The 26,976-nt window shown below is 46.5% G+C and overlaps 1 protein-coding gene across 1 annotated transcript in view; it reads right to left on the bottom strand.

Moving 5' to 3' along the window:
- Positions 1-4,207: 4,207 nt before the first annotated feature.
- TADA2A (transcriptional adaptor 2A) overlaps positions 4,208-26,976 on the bottom strand; it is a 29,893-nt gene continuing 7,124 nt past the window's right edge. Inside the window, exons 7-16 of the mRNA XM_082493130.1 lie at positions 26,000-26,088; positions 25,154-25,226; positions 16,099-16,162; positions 14,119-14,162; positions 13,473-13,583; positions 12,025-12,096; positions 11,267-11,399; positions 10,500-10,543; positions 7,841-7,914; positions 4,208-5,771 (exon numbers count right to left, since the gene is read on the bottom strand). Of these exons, the coding sequence (XP_082349256.1) occupies positions 5,586-5,771; positions 7,841-7,914; positions 10,500-10,543; positions 11,267-11,399; positions 12,025-12,096; positions 13,473-13,583; positions 14,119-14,162; positions 16,099-16,162; positions 25,154-25,226; positions 26,000-26,088 (890 nt within the window). The 3' untranslated portion in view covers positions 4,208-5,585. The remainder of the gene's footprint in view (positions 5,772-7,840; positions 7,915-10,499; positions 10,544-11,266; positions 11,400-12,024; positions 12,097-13,472; positions 13,584-14,118; positions 14,163-16,098; positions 16,163-25,153; positions 25,227-25,999; positions 26,089-26,976) is intronic.

The raw sequence follows: 26,976 nt of genomic DNA, 5'->3' as shown, positions 1-26,976 counted from the left end.
AGCCACGCGAGCCAGAGCCACGGCATGCATGCCTCTGGCCCGGCTGGGGGGTGATGCTCTGTGTCCTCCCCCGACCCCTCTCCCTGCGCCCCAGGGAAAGGCTCTGTGGCCAGGCAGGGAAGCGAGGGCTGATGGACTGACGTGGCCCTGCAGCTCAGCATCCCCAAAGGCGCGCACTGCTCCTCGCACCTCTCCCACCGTGGCTCCCTCCCTCCCCATCCCAGCCCGCACATCGCTGCTGGCCTCCCGGGCGGCTGAGCTGGGGTCTCTGCCCCATCCCTGGAGGTGTTCAAGGCCAGGTTGGATGGGGCTTGGAGCAACTTGGGCTGGTGGAGGCGTCCCTGCCCACAGCAGGGGGTGGAACTCGATGATCTTTAAGGTGCCTTCCAACCCAAACCATTCTGTGACTCTATGACCTCAACCATCCCCTGGAAGCCCAGCCTGCAGCATGCTCCTGCAGAGCCTGCCCCACCAGCACAGCACAGGGGTGCTCCAAGCTCGCGTCCCCATCGCATTTAATGGGAAAGGTTAGGGTGTGCTGGCGCCTGCAGATGCTGGTTCATGAAACATTGCCTTTCCAGACAGGCTTTGCAAAAGAAATGAGATGTTAGTGACTGCACGGAAAGCTCAAGGGATGCCGGGTTGCTTCCTCTGGTGCAAAAGGTGATCTTTGGTTGGGGCCAGCAGTGGAGCAGGCGTTGCCTACCAGCTTCCACAGTGTACAAACCCCAAACGCTGGACGCCCCGCATGCGCCGAGCTTGTGCTTGACCCCCCTGTGTGGGTTTCTCAGACTTTTTCCTACTCCATTGTTTCCTGTTGGGTTCCTGCACGGCTCCTGACCTGGCTCTGCCGTGGTGTGCTGACGCACGGCTGGGATGTGTGCTCTGGCCTGTGGTTCCCCCGTGGAAGCGCGTTCGGCTCCGTGGGGAGCAGCCAGGCGGGATGGGGGGCTGCAGGCATTTGAGTGTGTGAGGCTGCGGGTGGGAGCACTCCCCGGCACCCTCCGTCAGCTGCCGGCGAAGGGCGCGGGGTGGGAACGCGTGTGCTTTCCTTGTACCCCTGCGTGAACTCTCCCCGCGCTCACTAATAAATCCGCGCTGGTTGTTCCCGGAAGGCTGCGGAACCAGTTTGTTGGAAAAGCAGAGGAGAACGCTATGGGGCATCACCGAGTGGTTTGGATTTTTCCCTTTTTCATGTCGCACCGGCCAGGAGGGCGGCTCTGGTGTTTCTTTAACCGCAGCTGAAAAGCTGCTGTTCCAGCACGGTGGTGTTTGTCTCCAAAAGGAGGTGGTTTAGGTTTCACCGGCCCCACCTGACGGGAATTCGAGCAGGCACTAAAACTAGGGCTTCTTGTGCCTTGGTTATCGGTGTTATCTGCTCCGCTGCAGCGGCCGTGGGGAGCGGGGGAGCCCGGTGCCGTGCCGGGGGCGGCGCGAGCCCCCGGGATCTGCTCCAGGCAGCCCCCACCTCCCAGGGCTGAGTCACCACCGGGCCGAGTGCGTCTGCTGCTGGTGTGACGGCAGCTGTAAGACCCAAAAAAAACCCCAGCACTGATGCTTTTAATGACAGGCGAATAACACAGCCCCGAAGAAGATTCATACCGTGCATACCTCGTGCGATGGCTATTAGCGGTGACTAAGACCGTGCCGGGATGGAGCAGCGACAACCTCCCCGCATTGCCTGAGTCCGGGCGTAATTAATTCCGCGGGTACCTGTATCGGCACATTAACCCAAACTGGCCGTCTTCCTGCCTTCCCCAGCCTTGTTCCATATTTAATCTTTCATGTTCACCTGAGTCTCTAATTAAGCCAACTTAGCTGAGAGCCCGCAGTGTACTAACGAGGTCTGGCGTTTCTGGAGTGCAGTGCATGCGAGACCTGCACAGCAGCCCTCCAAAAACAACCCCCGGGCTGACTTTTTTCCTTTGTTTTCCCTTTTTCTTTTTCTCCTCCCTCCCCCAAACTAGCACTGGTCCAAAATCTGTGTCTAAAGTGAGGGCCCGTTAGCAGAAAAGTTCTCAAAAACGTTGTGTGGGGACTTTATATTTTTTTTTCCCCCCCTTTTTTTACAGCAAAGTCATGACCAGTTATTTTGAGGTTTTTGAAAAGAGCCTTTATGGGGTTTCCTTTCACTGGCAGCTGGTGTCTGGGTGAGGCAGAGCAGCACAGAAACCCCACGTGCAGCTTCCCGAGCATCATCCTGAGCAGCCGGCGGAGGAGCCGGTGTGCGGCAGGGCAGGAGCAGCCGCTGTCCTGCCCCTGATGTCCCGCCTGGCTGCCTTCCGATTCCAGCATCCCGGTTAAAAATAAAACCGCACGCCAAGGCAGTGAATGGGGTTCTGATTTCCCTGGGTTGCTGCGCGGGTCTGGGTGATGGGGAGAGCTGCGCATTGTAAATAGAACAGCATAACCATGGCAACCCCAACTTTTCATTATTGTTAATTACTTGCACAGTGCCAGAGCCGCGCATGGCGCTTCCCGGTGCGGATAAAGATAGATCCCCCCCTTTCAAAGCCTCTCCAAACGACAGCTCGCTCCTGGGAGGCTGGAGTGGGTCTGGCAGGCAGCGACAGAGACATTTTGTGAGGAGTCAGAGAGGAGCCGGGATTTAAAGGAGGAGGGACCAGCGTGGCAGAGAGGCAGCCGTGAGCTCGGCGGTCGCTTTTTTCCCCAAAACCACTTTCCCGGTGTGTCAGAAAATGGTTCAGAGGGGCCATAGCAGCGTGTACCCAGCTGGGAGGAGGGGGAGAAGTGATGGGGAGAGGGGCCGCTCTGTGCCTGAGCTCTGGCTTTTCTTTCCTCTCTGTTTAATGGTGCTGGAGAGAGCACGGAGGGCAGAACGTGCCCGTGGTGATTGTCAGCGAAGGGACAGGGATCTGTTGGCCTTGGCTTGAGCCCCTGTGCCCTGGAGGAGCCTCCCGCAGAAAGCCTGCCCTCTTCTGAAGCCAGTGCAGCCGAGCTCGGCCTGGGTGGGGTTTGCATGTCCATCCGTTGGGTTTTATTTTGCTGGAAGTGGTTGGAAGGCTCTTGGGTGAAGAGGTCCCTGTCCTGCCTCCCCCCCGTCAGCCAGCCTGGCCCCAGCCGGTGCTACAAGCAGTGAAGATTTGTACCCAAAATCCTGCTGTGGTTGCGTCTCTGGTGACGGATCGCTCGCTCAGATGGTGGGTGTGAGCAGTGGCGGGACGGCCGTGCCTCGGTGGGGTGGCCTTGGCCATGGCCATGTGCCGCCCCCGGTCCTCAGCTCAGTTTGAACCCAACAGCCTTTTCCTGACGTGACTTCTCTGGGTTGCTTTCTGCAGCACAACAGAACGTTGTGTCAGAGCCTGGCAATGAAAGGTAAGAGGAGCAGCAAAGAGGCGCTGACCCTGGCACAGGCACGCTGGAAGCCTGTTGCCTTCCCTGCTTGGGAGATGATGCCCTGTGAAAAGGGGAAAACCTCTGGTTTGTGTACTTTGATGCTATTCGAGGGCAACATCCCAGCACAGCTTCCCCACTGCCTCGCGCTCTCCTGCTCACCTTGGAAAAGTCTCTGTTCTGGGTTCCCTCCTGGCTGGCTAACGGATCACAATTCTCACCTTTCCAGAGATCTTTTCTCCCCAGCATTTTACCAGATGGCCAAATTATTTAGCACCGTCTAAAGCATAGGGCTCGGCAACAGCTCGGGTTTGGGCAGTTCCGTGTTTGGACAAAGCAGGTCATGTTCATGGACCTGTTCAGGTCCGTTTGGGGCAAAGGGACATCGCTAAAGTTTGCTGGGGGGGGGATGTCCTTGCTCTCAGGATGGTGACAGCAGGTACCAGTGTATTTGGCTCACCTACTGCTTTTTGGTATGTGTCACGGCATAGGAGGCTGGGCAAGAGGAAAGGTAGTTTGGCTGTTCCTTTAATGTTAAAAGACAACTGGGGAAAACATTCCCAAGGATTTACAGCTCACTTTGTCCCTTCCCTTGGCGTTCCCAGTCTACACAGTCTCAACTTCTACAGATTTTAATCTTCAACAGGTAATTTATTACTGCTGCTTTTCTTTAAATAGTACTATTTTCTAGGTAGTTTAGTGGTTGCATCCATACAGCCACCATTGGGCATTTACCTCTTCCCTCTCATGCTGAGAAGCTGATGGGTACAGATACAGACAACTGCAGACCTTTACGGTCTCGCTCGGAGTCCAGGAACACGGAGGTAGGATTGTTTCAAGTAATTTTGATTTTTATTACAAACCAAAACACTTCACATTCAATGGCACCTCAGGTACAGGGGATAGTTACTCTTGGGGAAAAAAAAAAAAAAAAAACCAACCCAAAACCTAAACACCTTAAACAGGTATCAGTGTAGTTCTAGCTCAGTTAGGCTTTTCCACATGAGATCCCAAATTTGACAGCACCCAACCCCCCACCTGCTTTGGCTGTTAGGTGACTTACGGGGTGTTATTTCCGCTTTATACGTTAGCAATGGAAGCTGTTTGATCAGGAGTTTACTGTCTGGTGAACCACGCCGAGTTGCATCTGAAAAGAACCATCTTCATCACCCAGCTGTGTTTTCAAACACAACACGCTTTGTACGACTGCAGGACAATGGCTCACCCGGTGTGACAGGGTGGTGTGGGTGTGTAGGAACTCGTTGCCCCTCGTCACTGCTCTGTTGGTCGGCCGGGCACATCGCTGTTGATGCGGGATGTGGTGCGAGGGCGGCCCCACGAACAGGAGGGCGGGAAGGGCTGGTGCGGGCTCCGGGCAGTTTGTCATGCTCTTTGCTTGTCATCTTTTGTGAGAGAACGTCAGGGTGCTGAGCGTCTTTTTATTTATGTTCCGAAAGGCTGCTCTGGTTGTGACATCCAGCCTGTCCAACGAGCAGCAGCAACGATGACTGAAACCGAGGGATTATGTATAACTTGACAATCCCAAATCAAGTAGCGAGCAGATGAAGCTTATTGGTTTGTACGGTGCGCTCGTGCTGTGATATGTGCTAATATCGCATAAAAGTAACAACTGTTGAGGAGCTTTCCTGCCACGTCCTTTCCCATCCTTTATCACAATTAAGTTAAAAAGACTGGACCACTGCAAGCTCTATTTTTATACCCTCGGGCACGTGCTATCTCCTTTGAAAGCTGCCACCGTTTTAGGAAGGAGTACAAGAAGGGAGGGGACTGCATTTCTATACCCCTGTACTCGCACAAAGTCAAAGGGTGACTCTCATTACGTGCTGCTCTTCTGCCCTTATTCTGGGTCACTCTCAGCATAAAAGTACCGTGATTCTCTTTTTAGTTACAAGAGGTGTTAGAAATGAATGCCCATTCACATTTAAGATGAGCTTATATGGCATATGACTCTTCCCAGCGCTACGTGGCAGCGTAATTCTGACAACAGCGGTGTTAAACAGCAGAATCAAAAGGAAACCAGACAAAGAAACGTCAGTATTCATACAATTTAACAAAGCTCCCTACTTGTTTTTACCACAAAAAGCCCCCAAAGATTTTAAACAAAAGGAAATGTCCTTCATTCAACACTGTTAAAATCTTTCCGCGTTGTCAGAGTGACTTCAAAGCTTCTCCACATCAGCCTGCTCCAGCCGAAGCACTGATGTCTGTCCTCAGGCTTTTGTGATGTACCCTTCTCTGATAAGGAAGTCATAGATTTTCCTGGTTTTGTTCACATCGATCTTGATGAGCGCTCTAGCCTGCGCCAGTCTCAGGCCTCCTTGTTTGTTACACTCGTTCACTAAAGCAGCTTTATATTCCAAATAGGCTCCGGGGACCAACCTCACCATCTGACAGAGCTGGAAGACAAAAGGTGAAGTTAATAAACGCTAACACTTGTCACGCTCTTTCATTCTGTGATCCCCGCTGGGGGAGTAACATTGCGAGTCTTTTTCTGAAAACATTTTAAGTCTGTTTTTTTTGTATGGGGGAGGCGCACAGTAATCGCATTATGAGCTGTTTCGATCCACAGGTAGGGAGGGGAGGAGCTTGAGCTTGCTGGCTGCTGCATTCAAAAACATTCCTGACTGAAAAATAAACCAGGAGGATGAAAGCAGGCGCTCGGCTCACAGGAGCGTAACTATGAGTGTGTCCTGTGTGGGCGTTGTTCTTTACAAACCAAGGGAAGTACACATGCCAAAGAGACTTGCAACCGGCAATTCAGCCTGCTGGACGGGAGCCAGGGAGGGCATCTGTCTATTAATCCCCTGCAGACTAAGTCTTTAATACCTTTCTACAAAAGCAGCTCTGCGCACAACGCCTGCCCCCTCCGGAAGCCTCGGATGGAAACCGTGCAGGGAGGGCATGACGTGGTTGGGAGTCTGGTAAAAGGAATTGCTTTCGAAAGCCCCCGTGCTCTGCTGATGGGCTGCAACGCTCCCGTTTCGCTTCCAAGTACCAGCCGCCTTCTAGACGGTGCACTGGGTTGCTCCCAGCGGAGATACTGGCTGTCTCCTCCTTTTAATAAGAAATGCTTAATGATTGTTCCTCATTGATAGGAAATTGCAGAATTCAGAGGAACTCAGACTTTATGTCTCAGCTGACGAGGAAATCAGATTCCCCATATACACTAATGTCCTAGTCACAATTATTTATATGCCGAATGGAGCCAGAAATGCCATGTTCCGTGGTGAACCTGTGATCTGATTTTCAATGCTGCCATCTCCAGCGAAGGGGAAACAGCTTCCACACAGAGGGAAAAGCCTGAAATACATCTGTGTTTCACATACACTGAAATCTGCCTTGTAGACAACCTAACGACGGATTAGGACCTCTATTTAAAAAAAATAAAATCTTCTATTTTAATAGTTTTCCAGTGCTGCCTTTCACTGAGTCAGAGGGCAGGTCTACGCTGGGTGCAGAAGCAGCTGAGCCCTAAATAGCCGCAGGCCCCTTGCTGCGGTGCGCACCTCTCCCGGGGGCTGCCGCGTGGGTTGCAGTCCCATTTCTCTCTGCTCTGTTGATCTCTGCACCTCTGATCTCTTTAGGTGACCGTGCAAGAGCGCTCTATGCGAGACTGCAAACTCCAACACCAGGTCAAGCTAAAACCTTAAAGAGAGCCAGATTCCATTCTCTACCATGTGTGCATGCAAAAAGCATGGTGTATGCACTGAAAAGCAGAAATATGGAAAAAACACGAAGAGTACAGCGTTATCGCCTCCATGGTTGACATTAGCGTTACAGTGAAAAAAACAACCATAAGTGGTTGAGGTTTGGCTGTGGGATATCTGTAACATAGGAAGAGCTCCGCTATTCAGGTTCAGTGATCTGTCCAGTGAAGCCCTTGATGAAATTGGATATTAGGAAAAATCTTTTCACTGAAAGGGTTATTAAACATTGGAAGAGGCTGCCCAGGGAGGGGGCGGATTCACCATCCCTGGAGGTGTTTAAAAAAAGGGTAGATGTGGTACCTGGGGACACGGTTTAGAAGTGGTTTTGTCGGGGCAGGCTAATGGTTGGACTTGATGATCTCAAGGGTCCCTTCCAACCTCAGTGATTCTATGATTCTAAATCCTCTGCCAGTTTTAAAACCAATGTTCATTAACGAGAAATAGCCCTTCTGCTCACCCCAGTCTCACAACGGAGGGAGAGAGAATGCCATACTCTGGATGTTATAATAGCACGTAATAAAACCTTTGTGCTCTCCGCCTTCCTTTGCTACATAAGCTAAGTTGCTGCAGCAAAATGTTGTACGTATGGTACAGTAGCTGAAATTGAGAAGCCAACCGGAAAACCTGAATGACTTTTGTGAGCAGGAAAGAGCAGTCAGGGCATGCAGCTGGGGTGACGTTCACAGCACCTCAGACAGATGGTGCGGGCACCCCTGCGCTGTGAAGATAACAGATTATCTTTCCATCCCTTTCCTTACCTCCTTCTCCTTCTCGTTAAGTTTCTCCGTCCCCGGGAGACCCGTGAGGTTCAGCGGTGGGGCACTCCGTCTACCTGCGGAGAGGAGAGAGGAAAACCCTGAAGAACTCTGAGCAGTTTGGCAGTGGCTGTTCCGTAGGTGTAGTGTCACAGAGGCAATCACAAGCCCGGGATGGTAACCCGGTACGATCCAAGTGTTTATAGGCAGGCTTATTTGGGGCTTAACATAAAAACTGTGCTCATTTGATAAAAGGTACGATTTTGCAACTGCCATAGTTGAGTACTGTACTCAACTACTCCGGAGGAGTCTGGCGCTGCTAGCGCCGGCTTCCTGGCGCTCAGGAGGAAGGGACGGACAACGGCGTTCTGTCGCGTTGGCAGCGGCGGCGTTCAGCTGAACTGCCCCTCCTGACCAAACCGCCCCTTCCCGCGGGGTGAGGGGGGGTGTGCCGGGGGGGCGCAGCGTGCGGGACTGCCTCCCAGCAGGCGTGAGCGCAGCGCCCCGCCAGGATGCCCAGGTTAGTTATCGGTGTGATTAGCGGGCAGTTTCGCCGGCATTACCGACAGTTTCGTGAAGCAGAGTTCTCTTTAAATATGATGCAGATATTGTAAAGCAAATGCAGTTTGTGGATTTATTTTTGTCTGTTATGATGAACAATACTGAAAGAAATGTCTGTCGCAAGGCAGCCTGAGAGTTCTCACTCGCTATTGTTTATAAGTGCTGAACTTTAACTGGTGCAGCTTAAACTTTCACAAGGGCTGTTTACTTGCAGGTTTGTGTGTTATTTTTCCCCCCCCCTTTTTTTTTTTCTTAAACTTCCAGAGCTCAAAACAAAGCCAGGGTTATTTATTTACATTTTTAGAAAGTCTGTTGCCCCTGTGCCGTGGGTTGCATATTTAGCACTGTTAAGAGACAGGTCTCTCTATCCCAGGACAGATTTCCTAAATTTGGCAAAGTGATGAGCTCCTGGGAAATTCACAGGTCCGTTTTCCCAAAGACTGGGCTGGCCGCTGCTCCAGACCCTGCCCTGTCCGGGTCCTGCCTCTGGGACTGGGGAGCATCTCTCTCTCTCTCTCCTGCGTAGGAGACAGGTGGGAGCCCGGCTGGGTGAGGGGAGCCCGATGGGAGAGAGACCTGAAGGGCTAGGGAGAAGCTGGACTAGTGTGTCTCTGGTAGAGGAAGTTATTTCCCAGCGCTGCTCCCTCTTTCTGTGGCCTGGACCGAGCGTGCTGTGGCGAGACATGACAGAATTTGGTTCTACTCTTTTATAAACCCAGGAAATAACACGCACACAAACTACATTAAAGAAAACACGTTAAGGCTGCAAAGTCAAGATCTCAAAATCTGGAAGCAAAGTTAAGCAACACTAATTTGCCCTCTTGTATATTCAGTATGACGCAGCCTTTAATTATATAGACACGTGGCAGTTTTTCCGCAGTACCCTTGCCTTATTCAGTATGCAGGATGTCTGCTTAATTACCAACTATATGGTATTTTGTTTGGGTTTTGTTCAACATATGATGCTGGTTGTAAACACTGCACGCTATCCGAGTTCCATAAGCAAAAAATTCATGTTCTCTTGGGCTCTTCTCCTTCACCGCCCACTGAATACTTGACAAAAAATTAATCTCATTCTTCATACTAGTCCTTCAGCTGAGGGGATGCCGTCCCCAATTCATGGATTCTGGATGCCCAGCCTGAGATACACAATGCTGTCCTCTCTCCAAAACACCAATCTTAGCTATCACCATATACGTTTAAAACACAGTGCGTATTGACTTCTGCAAGGACTAATTGCTCGGTATTCTGACCCAAATTTCCAGGGCTTCTGGTAGAAATGAGGAAGAACATAAAGTCTCGTCTCAAAAAACTTGGACAAGTTCGGTTCAAGTGGCTTATTCGCATCCCCGTAAAAACTGGATGTAGACAGAGCTAGAAGCCATTTTTTCCTGGCAACAGCCTTATAGTAAAACTTTACCTTACTCTCATCCTGTGTCCTCAACAAATGAGATGGGATTTTATAGAGGTCTTGTTCACGAGGGCCTTGAGTGGCCCCTGAATCTGTCCTTACCGGGCTCTGGGAGAAGTAGGGGTCCTCTTGGTGGAAAAAACCATAATTTGTGATTATGGAATTAAAGAATATGAAAACATACTCACAGAAGAGGAAAACTGAAGTTGCAGAGGCAATCTGTATCATCTCATTCTCTCACTCTGGAGTGCTTGATGCTGCAACCACTGCCTGCTTCTCAGGCAACTGTTTTTTGGTTCTGCCCTCCCAAACCTGCTTTCTCTCAGGTTCATATTGCTATGGTACGTGCTATACCGCTTCATTAAAAAAAATGGATTAGCTTTATCTTTTAAAGATAAAATTTTGTTCTCATGTGAAAATTCTTTTCTTTCCTGCCTTGTTAATGTAGCTTTAGGATGGGTTTTCCATCTGTAGCCCAAAAAATCTAGAAATTCAGCAAAAGAACCCTCCAGGATCTGCACATGGAACGAGTTGCAGATTGAGGCAATGTTAACTTGAACAGTGCTTAACCACGGGGCTTGAGGACTGACGCTTTGGCACTCAGGCGAGAGTCACTCTCCAACTGGCTGCCAGAGTGGTGTTACTGGTGTACGGCTGGCTTTTTATCACAGACCAGTGTCTAACAGTTACCTGAATTTGAAGGAACTGGTACCGTGGGACTCAGGCCCGAATCACTGAAAAGAAAGGAAATTTTCAAATTGCCTTCATGTCTTTTTTTTTTTTTTTTTTAGAATAACTGCATATATTGGCCCTGAAACTACTTTTTACCCAACTTCTAATAATTATACAATCCAACTTGCATAAGCCAGGCCCTGATCTGAAGTCAACAGGATTTCTAAATATTTAGCACTTCCACATTGAAGACCAGGTCTGAGGCCACTTATATTTTTTTAAAGAGGGGGTGGTGGGGGACAAAATAAAAAATTCAGTGGAGACTGACTAGGGAAATTCCAAATCGTCTGCTCAGAGCCTGTAGCGTACAGGATGCGCTTCCTTTGCATTGCGGCTTGCTCCTTAAATCAAAGCGCTTGTGCAGGGTGACTACACATTAATAATGCTGCTACATCTAAAATCATCTGAAACATTTCAAGTGTCATCTGTGCCCTCATTAATATCCATAAGGACCTTATTTCCCTCCATGACTTTATTAACAGCAGTTAAGTCCCTGAAATATAAAATACAGAAAACAGATTTTGAGCCCTTACTAGTCATTTTCTTGCCCGCGCTTCAACAAGCACTATTGCTGTTATCCAGTTTCTCGCCCTTCTGAATTTTGCAGACCGTTCCTACTGTACTAAATTGGGAATGCATTTGTTACTGCCAGGCAGAAAAAATATGTCGGACGCACCCGACTAAAGCACAGGTACGTAAAACGCGCAGTCTTACTGTAACCGTACATATCAGCTTGTCGGCTGAGCCACTGCTGGCAGGCGCTGCTGTCCTGGATGTACTGCAGCACTTCAGACAGCATGGTGCGCTTCAGCCGTTCCTCATCTCTCGTCTTCTTAAGGTGATCGTATGTTCTGGCACCTACGGCAAACGGAGACCACGTTCTCACCAGCTGCCTGGGTCAAAATTTTCAGACTGTTGTTTTTCCGCTTTAGGAAATAAGTGAGAAACTGTTCCCCAGCCCTGGACCAGACTCTGCTATTCTCCCTCATGACAACTACTTGGCACGGGAATGGATTAGATTCCACCCGGCACCCCTCCCCCATTAATTTCAGGCCAAAAACAAACAAAAAAGGCTTCCGTGATCCAATTCCAGCATAAAACAGGCCATTTCCTTTATGTAGAGGTCTTAGCCCTCTCTCCAGATATCACATTTGTTGGTCGCCAGTGAAAGTGTCCAGAGATAAAGCACTGGAGACCACTGTGCCATGGCATACATTTTTTTTTTTTTCTGAATCTTTTGCAAAGCGGTGACTAAAGCAGAGCTCTGCTAGACAGCGCGTTCTCCAAGCTGATGGCTCAAACTAGCTTTAAAAAAGCACAGCTGGACCGAAGCATTATTGCTAAAGCCTTGCTCAGTTAAAGAGCTAGGCAAACGCATTTCAAAAATAAGTGTCTTTTTATTCAACACATCCTCAGTGTTGTAAAATCATCCTTCCGCACCCTGATGAATGGGAACGGGCTGAATAATGCATCAGGTACTTACTACAGAAATTGGTGATTCCTGCTGCTCTGTATTCCTGTAGGCGCTTTATTTCCCTTCGCAGCTCAAATTCCACTGTTTCACCCCAAGAGTAAGCAGAAGGGGAATCCAGAAAACAAATGTGGGTCAGTGGGGGTGGCAGTGAACCGTGGTGTACATTGCTATTTCTTATTTGTCTGCACAGTCGGGCTATGAAGCGTACAGAACCACGGACAGGATTGACCTCTCTGCACAAGTCTGTATCAGATCTCAAACTCACTGTGTCCTAATGCTCCTTGACCACAGATTTAGGCTGGTTTCTAGCATATGTGTGCTCAGAGAAGTTATTTTCTTTTCATGCTTTGACAGTTCCTTTGCCATATCCTGGACGAGGCAAACAACAATAACGTAGGATATCTGGAAGGCATTTCAATAGGTTTGAATAAATGCTCCACCCAGACTCCTTACAGCCTCTAATATTGTCTTTGAACTATGATTTTTCCTAACCGAACCTTCCAAAATTTTTCCCTGCAGACAACTCTTTTTCTGCAGTCAGTCAGATTGAAATACCCGTGCTCCTTTTGCTCAGCGATATTCACTGCCGATAGCTTTTATCAGCTGGCTTCCAGGCGGTGCTTAGTCTTGCAGCGGGCAAGTCTGCCTGTCTCAAATTTGTTTACTCGCGCTACTCAGGAGATCCGCACAATGTGTGTACTTGACTATCAGGTCAACTCGAGGGCTTTGCTGTCACTACACCACCACAGCTAGGCTCAGGAGTAGCACTCGCATCGGGGACTCATGATTTTGCAGGATCATACTTTTGGTATTTCGCATAGGGTGTCCCGAAAATACAGTCACAACTGTTTAAATGCTTTGTTCTTTCTAATGAGCACCCATTTTCCCCGTTGAAGTCAGAGGATTAAGCAGGATGTAATGACTCGTACTGGAATTTGACTAAATGCATGCCATGGTTATGCATAAAGGCTCGAGATGATTCGCTGATGGAACAATGCCTCTCCCTTTAAGGTAAGGGACATAATGACAGCTGTACTGGATAATTATGTACACATACAATAGTTTAACATGTATCTTTCAAAGAATTCGCAATTTGCTGCCAGCTCCCAATTTCTCAATACAGACATAAATTTTAGGGATTTTGTTCTTTCAGTGACATAGAGTCCCCGTAAATGAATAGTGGTCTTTTGATAGGAAAATATGACCTCTAACACACGACCAGAATGTTCAATCAACTGAGAAATCAAAGAACTCACATACAGTTTAGTAAAGAAACCCAACTTGCTGCTCATTTAATGTATCAAACCACAAATGTATTTGTTTTTCTGAGGTAGTTAGATGGGGGAGGAGGAGAAAAACAACCTCCTGGAGTGGTATATATTTAGGAAAGGTAGGTGATGCAACCACTCATTATGCTTATTGAAGAACGTATATGCTAAAATCCTCAAACTACTCACATGCGTGGCTTTCAATGAACTTATCGTGCTCGACTGGTCCAAGAATTCGTGCAAATCGTCGCATTGTTTCGTAAAGGTCTTGAACCTCCTTTGGATATCGCCTTTCCAAAACTAGAGGGGGGGAAAAAAGTGACACATATAATCACTACTACCGTGAGAATAAATTCAATGGAACCTGGACTGACTGCCAGTCTCTGTGTACTGCCCAAAGATCCAGACTTCGGTATGCTTCTTGGCCGTTTTGGTGTCACGACTACAAATTGATTAGTAAAAAGCAACAAAATTATATAGCCCTTAAGATTCTAAAAGCTTAAAGGATGATATTTAAATGTTGTTTGATCATTTCTTAGAATAGCGAGATGCACTTAAACGGCCGAGATTTCACCTTCACCCCTCTCCCTACGCAGTGGAGCCCAAAACGTTTCTGAAGCGCAATTCCAAGGCAATAACTAAACCACTGAGCTGGGAGTCGTTGGAGCCAGCTGGCTGGAAGCAGTCGAGGCAGGGAATCTGCTGGAATCCAGACCAGCTGAATATGGTCCAGTATGAATAAACCACAGCGGTGCACTGGAAACAGTGAACACGCGAAGTTTTGCTTCCCGAGTAGAGGCCACTTTGAAGTTAAGCAGTTACACCTGATACTCACTCTGAAATTTTCTGAGGTTGATTAGGCCGTGATCTCTTATAATTCTGTAATTGAAAGCAAAATCGTATTACTAAAAAGGCATTAACTCATGTATTACCTCATAAATACAGAGGTTTCAGAAGAAACTTTGATTTAGACCATCAGAAGGGCCTAAAACTAAACACAAATGAAATTTCCCTAACCCTTGATCTGGCGAGCTGAGAAACGTGGTGTAGTGATGCAACGCGGCTTTGCTCACGGGTAAATTTTGGGCAGCGGTGTGCATTAGTCCAACTCTGACAGCACTGAGCGCAAAGGGGGCTACAATCGCTTTAAAGGTTTGAGATGGCTTCTGTAGGCACAGATTTCGCACCTACAGAGTCTTGTAACGTATCCTTCCAAAACTGGAGGTAAAGGAACGTCCCATGAAGTGTGATTTCCAGCTTCAGGGAGAGACAAATGTTCTTCTACTAGCGCAAGGGTGAGAGACGGACCGTAAATTTCACCACTGGGAGCAGGATGAAGGGATTTTCCCAAGACAGTTTAGATTTGAAAAAGAGGGAAATGATTTAGGTGACCCATAAGTTTGAAATGTTCCTGACAGGATCAGGGAAACGAGCCGAGTAAAAAGGCAGGTACGAGATTTACAAGCGTGTGACAAATCCATTCGTGACGGGTTTCAGCAAATGTCATGCGGTCATTGCTATGTGGTGATTCAGTAAACACCCAAATTTGCAGATGATAAGAGATACTACAAAGTTGGGCTTGTCAAGGTCAAGTTGGAATTTGCTCTATAAAATCCATTACGTTTTCTTTAGTATGTATAAAAGAATATTCCTGTCCCATGTAGAGAAGATTTTCCGAGACTGACATCAGCAGTTTTATGTAATTTTCCAGATTTTTGTCCCATCCTGCTGTAGAAACTTTACAAAAACTGACACCTATTTGATTTATGTAACTGAGCCTTATGGCACTTTCTTTTAGTATGACATGATTTATCATAATGGAAATTATACCCCATAAATATTTTTTTTTATTTATGAATTATAAAGAACCAGGTCAATACATATCAACTTTTACCTGTCATTTAGCAGAACTATGCTGTATTATGAGGAGAAGGAATAGAGGAGTCTTACTCCAAATTACTAATTCTTCCAGCAGAAAGTAATACGGCAAGATATAATTTTAAATATTGAACAAAGTATTTGAAAGTTATAATAAAATTGAATTTAATTAATAGATTGAGTCATTCTAAAAAGCTGTCAAATGAACTGAATAAATTATTCAAACTCACGTCAGCAGTATAGTTATCTTCATTACACTGTGGAAACTAACTTATGGATTACTAAGAATTAAAAATAATGATGCAAACCATTTCTATGGAGAAAGTGGGGGGTCTAGCAATGAGTCACAGACTGGCAGCTATTTTTCCCTCCTAAAGTAGAAAATGAATTATGTACAGTCCACCGCCATTACACAGAACAGAGCTGCGCCTCTTTTTTCTGGTTCCCAGCCCTGGATCTGTGACCGGTTTCCCAGGTGGGATTTCAGTTTCTCATTCTGCAAAATGGCTCCGTGATCTCATAAGATGTGCCAGAAGCTTAGTTATTTATGTATAACTGCATTTGGGCAAGTAATATGAAGAGCGCTGTGCACGTGACTCTCGTGCTAAAAAGGACTGGAAAATAGGCTTTTCACAATTAGTGACTTGGTTTGAGAGTTGAAAGGAGAGTTATGGTGTGTAGAGGTCCTTTGCCAACCATGTGTACGAATAAGCGTCAGGGTGTGTTAAGCTGTGTTTTCTGGGCTGGTGCACAGAGGGAGGAGCACACATCGAAGATGAAGTCTGTCATGACATCTCATAGCAGAACGTCTCCATGCGTGGGGATTGTCTGGAAGGGTGCTATAGGAAATCAATTAAGTTTAGTATTAGGACAACACTGGGGGAAAAAATATGGTAATACCAAAGCAAAGGAACGCAGTTACTGCTTGAAAACTCACTTTTTTCTTCTCTGTCTTTCCTTTAACCTGGAATGATAGATGTCTACAACTGCAATCTTGAGAGCTGCAAAATAATTTAAAAAAAAAATAAATTACAGAATACAGAAGTAATCACTGTGTTAGGCGTTTTCAAGCATTTATGTTTATGGTAAGCTGAAATGGTCACTCTACGTTGCTGTTTTAAAAATCCCGGGGCAATTTTACAGGGGCATAAACTCACTAGAGTCTAACCATCTGCAGACTATACATGCTACCTGCAGAAGCTTTCCTTTGCTTACTCCTTCCAAACACATACGGACCGTATGCCTGTAAATATGAACCTGGGTAGAACCTGAGAACTCTCTTCCTCTTCCTTCTTGGACTGTTTTACCATTAGCACTTATTTGTTCCTTCATGCATGCAATTGTTAAGTATTCCTTCTCCTGAAAAGCAAATTTATTGGATTTGAGGACCTGAGGTATCATCTTTGGACAAAGGCTTCTTTGCATAGAACAAGGAGCTCCAAAAACCAGAAGGACACAGTTCTGAACTGCGAAGATTCAAAGTAGCCTTTGCTACAGTTCTTAAAAACATCTACAGGATTTTAGCTTGTTAGCTTCTAAACTTATCTGTCTGCCAGAAGAACAAAGAGAACAGTTCACGGCAATGTGAAGAAGCACAGGAAAAAGCCGTGCTCATTAAAAATCATATCCTTTTCAAAATCTAATCTGTCTGCAGTCTGGCCGATCCACTCGGAGATCCTCCTGCTTCTTTTTCCTGTAACCATTAGGTTAATAAACTTTTTTGGTAAATTCTTGAAAGAAAAGATAAGGCGACACCTATCACCTTCCCTTCCCTCATTTTGTTAAATAATGCAAAAAATTCTAGGTCATTAAATAAGCATAGAGTTGGCTGATTTCTCCGTTGGCTTTTTTCCCTTTATGTTAATCACTTCAATGTGCTCTCAGAGGGAGGAGGCTGAGACCTGACAGTGGGTTTGCAGTCTGTGGAGACAACACGCAGCGCTCTCAAACCAAGCGAGAGCACATCCCCTTTCAGCCCTCTGTGCCATGTAATCAGGGGTGGCCCCAGCGTGACAGCGTCCAGAACCCACCCCTCGGTCTGTAGTTACAAGACAAGAGCAAAATTGATACCGGCGGTTTATTGATTGCGCTCTCCAATAAATAATTAATAACTCAATTAAGAAAGCAGTGTGGTTATGCATCTATTTTTAAAATATGTAACACCAGGAAGCCCCCAGCCTTGGGGGCAATTCATCCGTGCCGTCCTCTGGGGGATAAAATTTCTTAGAAACGGGGACAGCTAAAGCCCACAGGCTGCGCCTATTCGCTCAGCAGCCGACAGTTGTGAGTTACGCTCGCTGAGCCTGTACTAGCAAAAGAATCTTCATTTTCTACAAAACGGATTTGATGTTAATCTAGGAGCAAAAGATTCCGCGTGAAGACGGGAGGGGTGGTACAACGTTCTTACTTCTTTTTGCAAATTTCTTGCAAAACCAGAGTGTTCAAGAATCATTATGTGTTTTCGTAAAGAGGTATTTGAGTTTCCCAATTTAAGAACAAGCACAGGTAGCAAATTCTCCTCCTTACTTAAATGTGGGGACAAGAAATCGGGAAATGCAGCAAGTTAAACATGAATGAAATATATTACTAAGTGTTGGAATTGGTGCCAGTTTATGGAAAATATTTTTATATTTTTAAACCCTCTGCAAGCTAAGCTAACGTGTTATTTTCTGGGGTTTGTGTGGGCAGAACTTAATAAGTATATGCAGAAATTGCACTGGAGAACCTCTATAAATACCACAAGTAATTATGCACCTCTAACCATTGCATTTTGATGCTTTCACCTGAGCGCACAATATTCTGAAAGAAATTATGATCAACTGGGGAGGGGAAGGAACATTCACGAGAACAAATGAAGGGGAAAAAATGGAGCTTCTGCTTACAGAAAAATTAGTATTTGCCGCCACATGCACTTTTGGAGGGGCTTTTGTTTTTAATAGACATATTCACACAGGAACAGCCAATTACAAGATCTGGAATGCATGAATAACTCACACTACTATACTGTTACACGCTGCATTGAAATGAGAAAAGAGATGCTGTCCGAATGGAAATGATTTGTCTGTGCTTTTCCCCATGGATAACACCAGGGAGGCAGTTGTTTGTGCTGGTAACTTAAGATAATCCAAGCTGACGTCATGTTCGGAGTATCCGTTTTGGGAAACGATAAAGCTCTTTGAGATGGTCAGGGCAGCTTGGAAGGATCCAGTGATAGGCAGAAATTCAAGGCTCCTTTCTCCATTCCAAAAAATCAAAATATTTTGGTTTCTCAAGAGTCTGTGTCCAAAATAGTTTCTTTGCTTTTCATTCCTCTTCAGCCTCGTTTGGTCTCCAAAAATTTTTTTGAACACTAATGAGTGAGACCTTTGTTTCACGCTAGCTAACCTCTGTTTGGCATGCAAGGTCCAAATAATGGGAAGAATGCAAACTAATCAAAGCAAACAGGCTGTGTATCCAGTGTGCGCCTCGGCTGGTACAAACTTAATGGCCGCAATCCAAATTTGCCCTCCCTAGAGGAAAGCGGGACCCTGGGCAAACAGAGTCTCTGCCTTCCCAGCGTGTCAGGAACTTCCACCAAAGAATAAACATCATGTAATATTGGGAAGGACATCGACTGCCTTGTATCTCATAATTTCACTACTGTACAGCCGGAGTTGCAGCCTATTTCCATGCGCCTCTAAACTTGTGGTTTCAGCAATTAACTTCCCAGTGTTAGAGGTAAAAATCATTTACATGAGAAGGAACGGGGAGAAAAAGCCTAGAAAAAGATAAATTAGTAGTGTTATAATTCAGTCTGATGAAAACTTGTAATTCATGAAATATTCAAGCGCTCTGGGCTGAATTAGATTTGTAACTAGTTGTTTCTTTTGATCCGTCCATTACGTTTTGTTTAACTGCAATACATACATGCATGCCCTTATTATATTGCAAGTACTGAATCAAAGTTAACAGTTCAATAAGTTAATTGAAATATGAGAGATTTCGTACAATTTCTACCACCTCACTAACGCCAAGAAGGGACTGAACAATGTCTGGGACCTGCTGGGTGGTGGGAGGAGCTGCTTTGTCACAGCGTACCGGTTTCTGTGCTCCCCGTAAAAGGCTGTCTGGGAGTCTTTCCACTTTGTATTAAATTGCATTCTTCTTTCTTGTGGAAATACTGAGAACTTGTTTAGAGTGACACAGGGAAATACAACAGGGAAAATGCAATGATGTCGGGAAACAGAGATCAAGAAGGTTAGTTCTAGAACTTTTTATAAAATGATTTTTACAAAATTTCAAGAAAAGGAGAGGGAAGAAGGGGGAATTCCATTCCAATGAAAGCATCATATATTCCCGAGTTAACGTGCAACCCAGACACTGCAGCGCTGATCTGTGACTTGTGAAAGAGAGACCATAGAAATTATGCTGGTTGGTGTGTTCTCAGGGTCTAGCTTGAGTAACTTTCAGAAAATGGAATATAAAAGTAGTTTTTAAAAATCAATCTTGAACCTAGTGAGGTTTAATGCATGGCAGAAAAACAAACCAAGAAATTTTTTCACAAACCTGATACTTAATCTATGCTGCAAGACCTCATTTGGGCTTCTCTGGGTTATAAAATGTGTTAAAACCCAGTTTTACATCTTTACCTTTAAAAAAAAAAAAAGTTTGCTGTTTGGCCAGCAAAAAATGTGTCTCGAGCAGGTGTGGAGGACAGCCACAGGGCTGCTTCTCAAGGACATTTCTGTAAGATGTAGAGTAAGAAGTCTGCCCGCGGGCAGGGCTGGGGTAGGGGGGCACGCTGGAGCCGCTGCCTGGCAGCCGTGGGAGGGAGTGCGGGAGCCTGAGCCTCCGGGGCTGCCCCACAACCTTCCCTGCCTGCTAAATAGAAAGTAAAAAGGTTTCTTAAATCATCCAAACCCCCGTCCCTGCTTAGCCGTTTTCTACAGTATGAAATCCTACAATTAGGTTGCGAAATATTCTCAAGCAATCAGGCAAAGTCCGCATCCGAGATCTTTAAAACTGCAGGACAGGGAGGATGTGGCCCCTTCCTTTTTTGTGTTAACTTGGAGAAGGGAAAGATGTAATTGCAAAGTTTCTTTTAGAAAATAATTCCTTCTCTCCCCAAGATGTCTGATGTAAAAGAAAAACAGCTGGCGAGACCCTGGGACTTCATTTTTTCGAGGCATTCTCTCTCTCTCGTGGGCAGGTCTAGGACAGCTGCAGGAAGGAAGCTGCCAGAGTCCCTGAGCTGAGAGATCGAAAATGTAGTTGGTCACGCTCCATAACCTCTGCCAAACAGTTTTCACAGGGCAAACGCCTGACATCCCATACTAAACACTGAAGACAACTGAAGAATGGACTAGAGAACATCCAATGAAATTACCAGGCAAAAGATCTGACAGACAGAAGGAAGTATTTTTTCACACAACACATAATTAAATTGCAGAACTCCTAACTCAATTGTGGAACTCACTGCTACAGGATGTTATGGGGGCAGAAGTACACATATATATATAGTATCATAGAATCATAGAATGGTTTAGGTTGGAAAGGACCTTGAAGATCATCGAGTTCCAACCCCCCTGCCATAGGCAGGGACACCTCCCACTAGACCAGGTTGCCCAAGGCCCCATCCAGCCTGGCCTCGAACACCTCCAGGGATGGGGCCTCAACAGCCTCTCTGGGCAACCTGTGCCAGTGCCGCACCACCCTCACAGGGAAAAACTTCTTCCTAATGTTCAATCTGAACCTGCCCTCTTCCAGTTTAAAGCCATTCCTCCTCGTCCTATCGCTACATGCCCGAGTAAAAAGTCCTTCCCCAGCTCTCCTCTAGACCCTCTTTAGGTACTGGAAGGCCACAATAAGATGTCCCCGGAGCCTTCTCTTCTCCAGGCTGAACAGCCCCAACTCTTTCAGCCTCTCCTTATAGGAGAGGTGCTCCAGCCCTCGGATCATCCTCGTGGCTCTCCTCTAGACACACTCCAGCAGGTCCATGTCCTTCTTATGTTGGGGACTCCAGAGCTGGATGCAGTACTCCAGGTGGGGTCTCATGAGAGTGGAGTAGAGGGGCAGAATCACCTCCTTTGACCTGCTGGCCACACTTCTTTTGTTGCAGCCCAGGATACGGTTGGCCTTCTGGGCTGTGATCGCACACTGCTGGCTCGTGTTGAGCTTCTCATCAATCAGCACACCCAGGTCCTCCTCAGGGCTGCTCTCCAGCTATTCCCCGACGAGCCTGTATTTGTGCTTGGGATTGCCCTGACCCAGATGTAAGACCTTGCACTTGGCCTTGTTGAACTGCATGAAGTTGGCTTGGGCCCACCTCTCCAGCCTGTCCAGGTCCCTCTGGATGGCATCCCTCTCCTCCAGCATGTCTACCTCGCCAAACAGCTTACTGTCATCGGCAAACTTGCCGAGGGTGCACTCGACCCCACTGTCCATGTCACCGACAAAGATGTTGAACAGTACAGGTCCCAGTTCCGACCTCTGAGGAATGCCACTCGTCACTGCTCTCCACTTGGACATCGAGCCATTGACTGCAACTCTTTGAGTGCGACCATCCAGCCAGTTCTGTATCCACCGAGTGGTCCATTTGTCGAATCCATGTCTCTTCAATTTAGAGACCAGGATATCATGTGGGACAGTGTCAAGTGCTTTGCACAAGTCCAGGTAGATGACATCAGTTGATCTTCCCTTGTCCACTGCTGCTGTAACCCCCTCAAGGAAGGCCACCAAATTTGTCAGGCATGACTTGCCCTTGGTGAAGCCATGCTGGCTGTCACCAATCACCTCCTTGTTTTCTACGTGCCTCAGCAGAGTTTCCAGGAGGATCTGCTCCATGATCTTGCCAGGCACAGAAGTGAGACTGACTGGCCTGTAGTTCCCTGGGTCTTTATTTCCGTTTTTGAAAATAGGGGTTATGTTTCCCCTTTTCCAGTCAGCAGGAACCTCACCAGACTGCCACAACTTCTCAAATATGATAGCTAGTGGCTAAGCAACTTCATCTGCCAGTTCCCTCAGGACCTGCGGAAGTATCTCATCAGGCCCCATGGACTTGTGCACCTTCAAGTTCCTCAGGTGGTCTCGCATTTGATCTTCTCCTACAGTGGGCGGTTTCCCATTTTCCCAATCCTCGTCTTTGCATTCTGCGTCAAGGGCAGTGTGGCTGCAGTCCTTGCCAGTGAAGACTGAGGCAAAAAAGTCATTGAGTACCTCAGCTCTGTCTCTGTCCCGGGTAACCAGTTCTTGCATTTCCTTCTGGAGAGGGCCCACATTTTCCCTAATCTTTCTTTTCTTGCTGACATACTTAAAGGAGTTTTTGTTTGTCTTAATGTCCCTGGACAGATTTAGTTCTATCTGGGCTTTAGCTTGTCTAACCCGATCCCTGGCTGCTGGAACAATTCCTCTGTATTCTTCCCAGGCTACCCGCCCCTGTTTCCACTCCCTATAGGCCTCCTTTTTCCTTTTGGTCATGTCCAGGAGCTCCTTATTCATCCATGCAGGCCTCCAGGCTTTTCTGCCTGCCTTCCTCTTTGTAAGGATGCATTGCTCCTGAGCTTGGAGGAGGTGGTCCTTGAATATTAACCAACTTTCTTGGGCCCCTCTTCCCTCCAGCGCTTCATTCCATGGCACCATACCAAACAGGTTCTTCAAGAGGCCAAGGTCAGCTCTCCCACAGTCCAGGGTGGTCAGCCTGCTGCGCACTTTCCTCGCTGCCTCGAGCATCTTGAACTCGACCATTTCATGGTCATTACAGCCCAGGCTGCCCTTGAGTTTGACACTATCTACCAGCCCCTCCTTGTTGGTAAGAACAAGGTCCAGCATAGCTCCTCTCCTCGTTGGCTCCTTGGAGAAGGAAGTTGTCCTCAATGCAATCTAAGAACCTCCTGGATTGCCTATGCCTGGCTGTGTTACCCTTCCAACAGATGTCGGGGTGGCTGAAGTCACCCATGAGGACCAGCATCTGTGAACCTGATGCCGCCCCTATCTGTCTATAGAGGGCTTCATCCACTCGGTCTTCTTGGTCAGGTGGCCTGTAGCAGACCCCCACTGTAATGTCCCCTGCTCCCAATTTCCCTGCGTTCATGGAGGACAGGCGCTTTGGTCAAAATGGTCCGAACACAACCTATGGCTCAAGAAGTCTCTGAATGTGTCACTGTAGGAAATGTGGACGATACACCAGGAAAAGCATCTGCCTGTACTTGCCTTTTCTTACGTTCTTCTGTGTGTCTGCTATGGGATACTAACAGGACAGGGAGATAGACAGACCAAAGGGTCCAGCCCTGCACAGCATTATGATATTCTGAAGAGATGAGGAAAGCTGATTTTTGCACTCAGATTGACAATTTAAACAGGAGGCTGGTAGGAGATAAACGGGTGAACTGCGCAGTGGGAGGAAGACAGTGCTGGTTAACCAACTTGAATGAATATTAAGCTATTAATGAACAGACCCAGGAGATTATTTTGCTTTTTCAGTTTACCAGGACTCAGAATAGGACGTGGAAGCAAGAAAATATATCTTTTAATAGTAATGCAAAGAAACAGTAGAGAGATGGCATGATGAATCCGTGACATGTCCACAAGCCAGTCCCCCTTTCAATAAACGTTAAAAGGGAAGAGAGACTGACATACGATTCTCATAACCCTTTTTTGAGCCAAGGGAGTTTGCATTCCTTAAAGCTCTGTGTACACTGCTAAATTTCAAACTGATTTTTTTTAAGTTTGGGAAGTCTGTCTGTACATAACAGGATTTCTCTGTCTCCAAGGGATGCTAAGGCTTTAGCTTAGAACTGCCTGACATAGATGGGAGAATTCTGAAGCATAAACACAGTACTTTTAAACACCATCTGTACTTATAAATGTGGGGAAAAGTATGATCTTTTCTTCTCTATGGATTAAAATGTCATTTTAATAATTCCTGTTACTTGGTATTAAGGCAGCTACGTTCACAGACACTCAGTAGCAGTAATTGGACTCATACAACAACCATCATCTTCACAATAAAAAAGTAAGTTGTCACATACAGCTAATGCTACTATAACTCAGCATGTATGGGAGGGACTTTTTACAAGGGCATGGAGTGACAGGATGAGGGGGAATGGCTTCAACTTAGAAGAGGGGAGATTGAGATGAGGTATCAGGAAGAAATTCTCTCCTGTGCGGGCGGTGAGCCCCTGGCGCAGGGTGCCCCGAGAAGCTGTGGCTGCCCCATCCCTGGAGGTGTTCAAGGCCGGGTTGGACGGGGCTGGGAGTGACCTGGGCTGGGGGGAGGTGTCCCTGCCCAGGGCAGGGGGTGGCACTGGATGGTCTTCAAGGTCCCTTCCAACCTAAACCCTTCTGTGATTCTATGAATCTATGATCTTCTAAGAAACTACATATAGTAAGGGAAAGGAGTTTTAGCAACAGAGAACAAAGTGTTCCTTTTCCTGAATCAGAACAAAAGTTGTGCCTTGCTACGATGCTCACAAACGTTATGTAGATGGAAAGAATATCTTTCAGCCAGGGAGGGGAAGTAATATCAAGGCGTCGATGTTTCTGGTTTTTAATAGACCCGTAGGTCTGTTTATTCAAACACTGATGTACTGCTGCGCTGTACCTGTTTCCAGACGAATTGCTATCTCAGAGAATTTGCTTCTACTTAGCTAAACTTCCTCTAGAGTTTATACGGCACGAAACATCATTTGTGTCTTTCCTAAGAGATGCCTACTACTGGTGGGGACTGTTCGATTTCAGTCATGTTCTACTTTACAGCTGGTTACGTTTCAGTAGTGAGTGAAGTGCATTATTCTATATGTAATTACCATTTGTATGTCAGTTGATTAAGAGCTTTTAAAAGAGATTTGAAAGTGAGAAGCACAGAAATGCCAGTGTTTAAATCCCAGCGCACAGAAGTGAGATCATTAAAAATGTATGTTCAATTTTTAAAAAGTGTGCAGAGGAGACCAAATGAAATGCTGCGTAGGCACTCTGAAATGCTGTTTTCAGACAACGTATAGAAATATGTGACTTACCATGCAAAATGTCTGAATCATCTTCTACAAAATCAATATCTCTCAAATCCCATTCAGCATAGTTGTCAAACTCCTGTTCAGATGTGATTAATAACTTGTCATTAACTAGCACTAACAAGTTGGTATCACGTTTTGGTACCCGTAGAAGTACTGAAAACAGAGATATTTACTCATGCACAGTTGTACAAGGTTCCTTCCTTGAGCAACATACATCACGGGAGAGCTTTAACTAGGGAGCGGGTAATATGCACCCCCATGGCTGGAACTGGAACAGGATGCTGCGATAGGATAATGAGAATTAATCAGGTAATCTCCCTGACTCCCACACTGTGGCGGAAATTCTGCTCAAACGTACAAAACCAAGTAGCCCCTATATGGCTGAATTCATTACTTCCTGTACAGGAGCTTGTTTTGCAACAGGAATTGGGGCCCCGGGCCCACAGCTCAAAACACTGAAAACAATGCAGGTCTTTCAAGCCATCTTTGGATCAGGCTCCCATGCGTTTCTCTAAGGCGAATGAAACAGAAGCACGCTGAAGCTGACCCCTTTTGCTAAGCATCTAATTCACAACATCCCGCGCGCTTACGCAAGAGCCATTCGTGGCTGGACATCTGGTGGCAGCAGCAGCCCCACAGCCCCCGCGCACAGGCACTGGCCGGCGGCTTCCCGGGCTTCCAGCGCCACCTCTGCAATTAAATCCCCGCTTTAATCGCTCTGTCACGTCCTCTCTTCTCATGTTTTTTATAAGAAGAGTAAAGACCTACAGGCCGGGGCAAACAAGCGCACGTTTGCCGATCTTGCGTTCAGTAGCAAATTTAAAATAATGGGAGAGGAGAGAGTCTTACCTCGACAAAGTCAGCTCTCGCTGGCATGTACCCAGCCATATCCCTGGAGAGCAGGGAGTCGAAAGTAGGCCGGGGGGGATCATCAGCAGCTGAAAAAATAAAGGTTTTTAGTTGTTGTGTAGGGCTTGGGTGTTGTTTTTGTTTTTTTTTTGAGCAATCTGTAAATAGGTGTTTCTTTTGCAGGAGAAGTGGGAATAATTAGTTGAAGAAAAACACCCTGATCGGGCTTTTATTCAGCGTTATAGTCAGAAAAAGACTGAGTTCACCCAGAGAAAAATGCAGTGATCTGAGATCTTCATAGTATTTTCAAAAGTCAAACACAGAAATTCAAGGTAATAAATAGGTTATAAAATGTAAACTCTACATTTCGGAGCTCAGCATCCCGCCGGTAAACCTCTGCGGATCACTCGGTCTCAGCGTGCAAGTTCTTTTAGTTAATAGCAACAGGGGTGTTAAATCTGCCATCTTCTGGGTGCCGTTTACAGAGAACTGCAATTAAAGCTATACAACTCTGAATTTTTACAGCGCTTCCCAGCTGAGGCGCTCAGTGTTTTACAGACGATAACGGGCCCAGGCTCACAACACCCTTGTGAAGGAGCTAAGCGTTGTATGTCCCACGCTGCAGCTAAAGCAAGCTGAAGCACAGAGAATTTGTCTTGGCTCGGGTCACATAAAAAAAAATCAATGACGGCCAGGGACAGAACCAAAATTGTCCAGTTCCTACCGCTTCAGCTCTAACCATTTTATCGTGAAATTTAAACCTCCAGATACCAAGCAATCTTTCCACCCAGCCATTTTGGGGAGCTCTGTAATGGAACAGCTGATAGACTGGGGGAATGTGAAAGATGTTAAATTTAAGAAAAACTGAAAATGTGTTAAATTGCTGAAATTTAACATGGACTTTTAAAAAGGCGTTTTTAAAGAGAGAAATCAGCATAATTTAAAGGGAACGATTTTATGACAAATCACATCAGCAG

The sequence above is a fragment of the Vanellus vanellus genome (genome assembly GCF_965231255.1).
Source record: "Vanellus vanellus genome assembly, chromosome: 19".
NCBI lineage: Eukaryota > Metazoa > Chordata > Aves > Charadriiformes > Charadriidae > Vanellus > Vanellus vanellus.
Note: the sequence above shows the minus strand (reverse complement) of the source record. Positions and strands in the feature narration are given on the sequence as shown.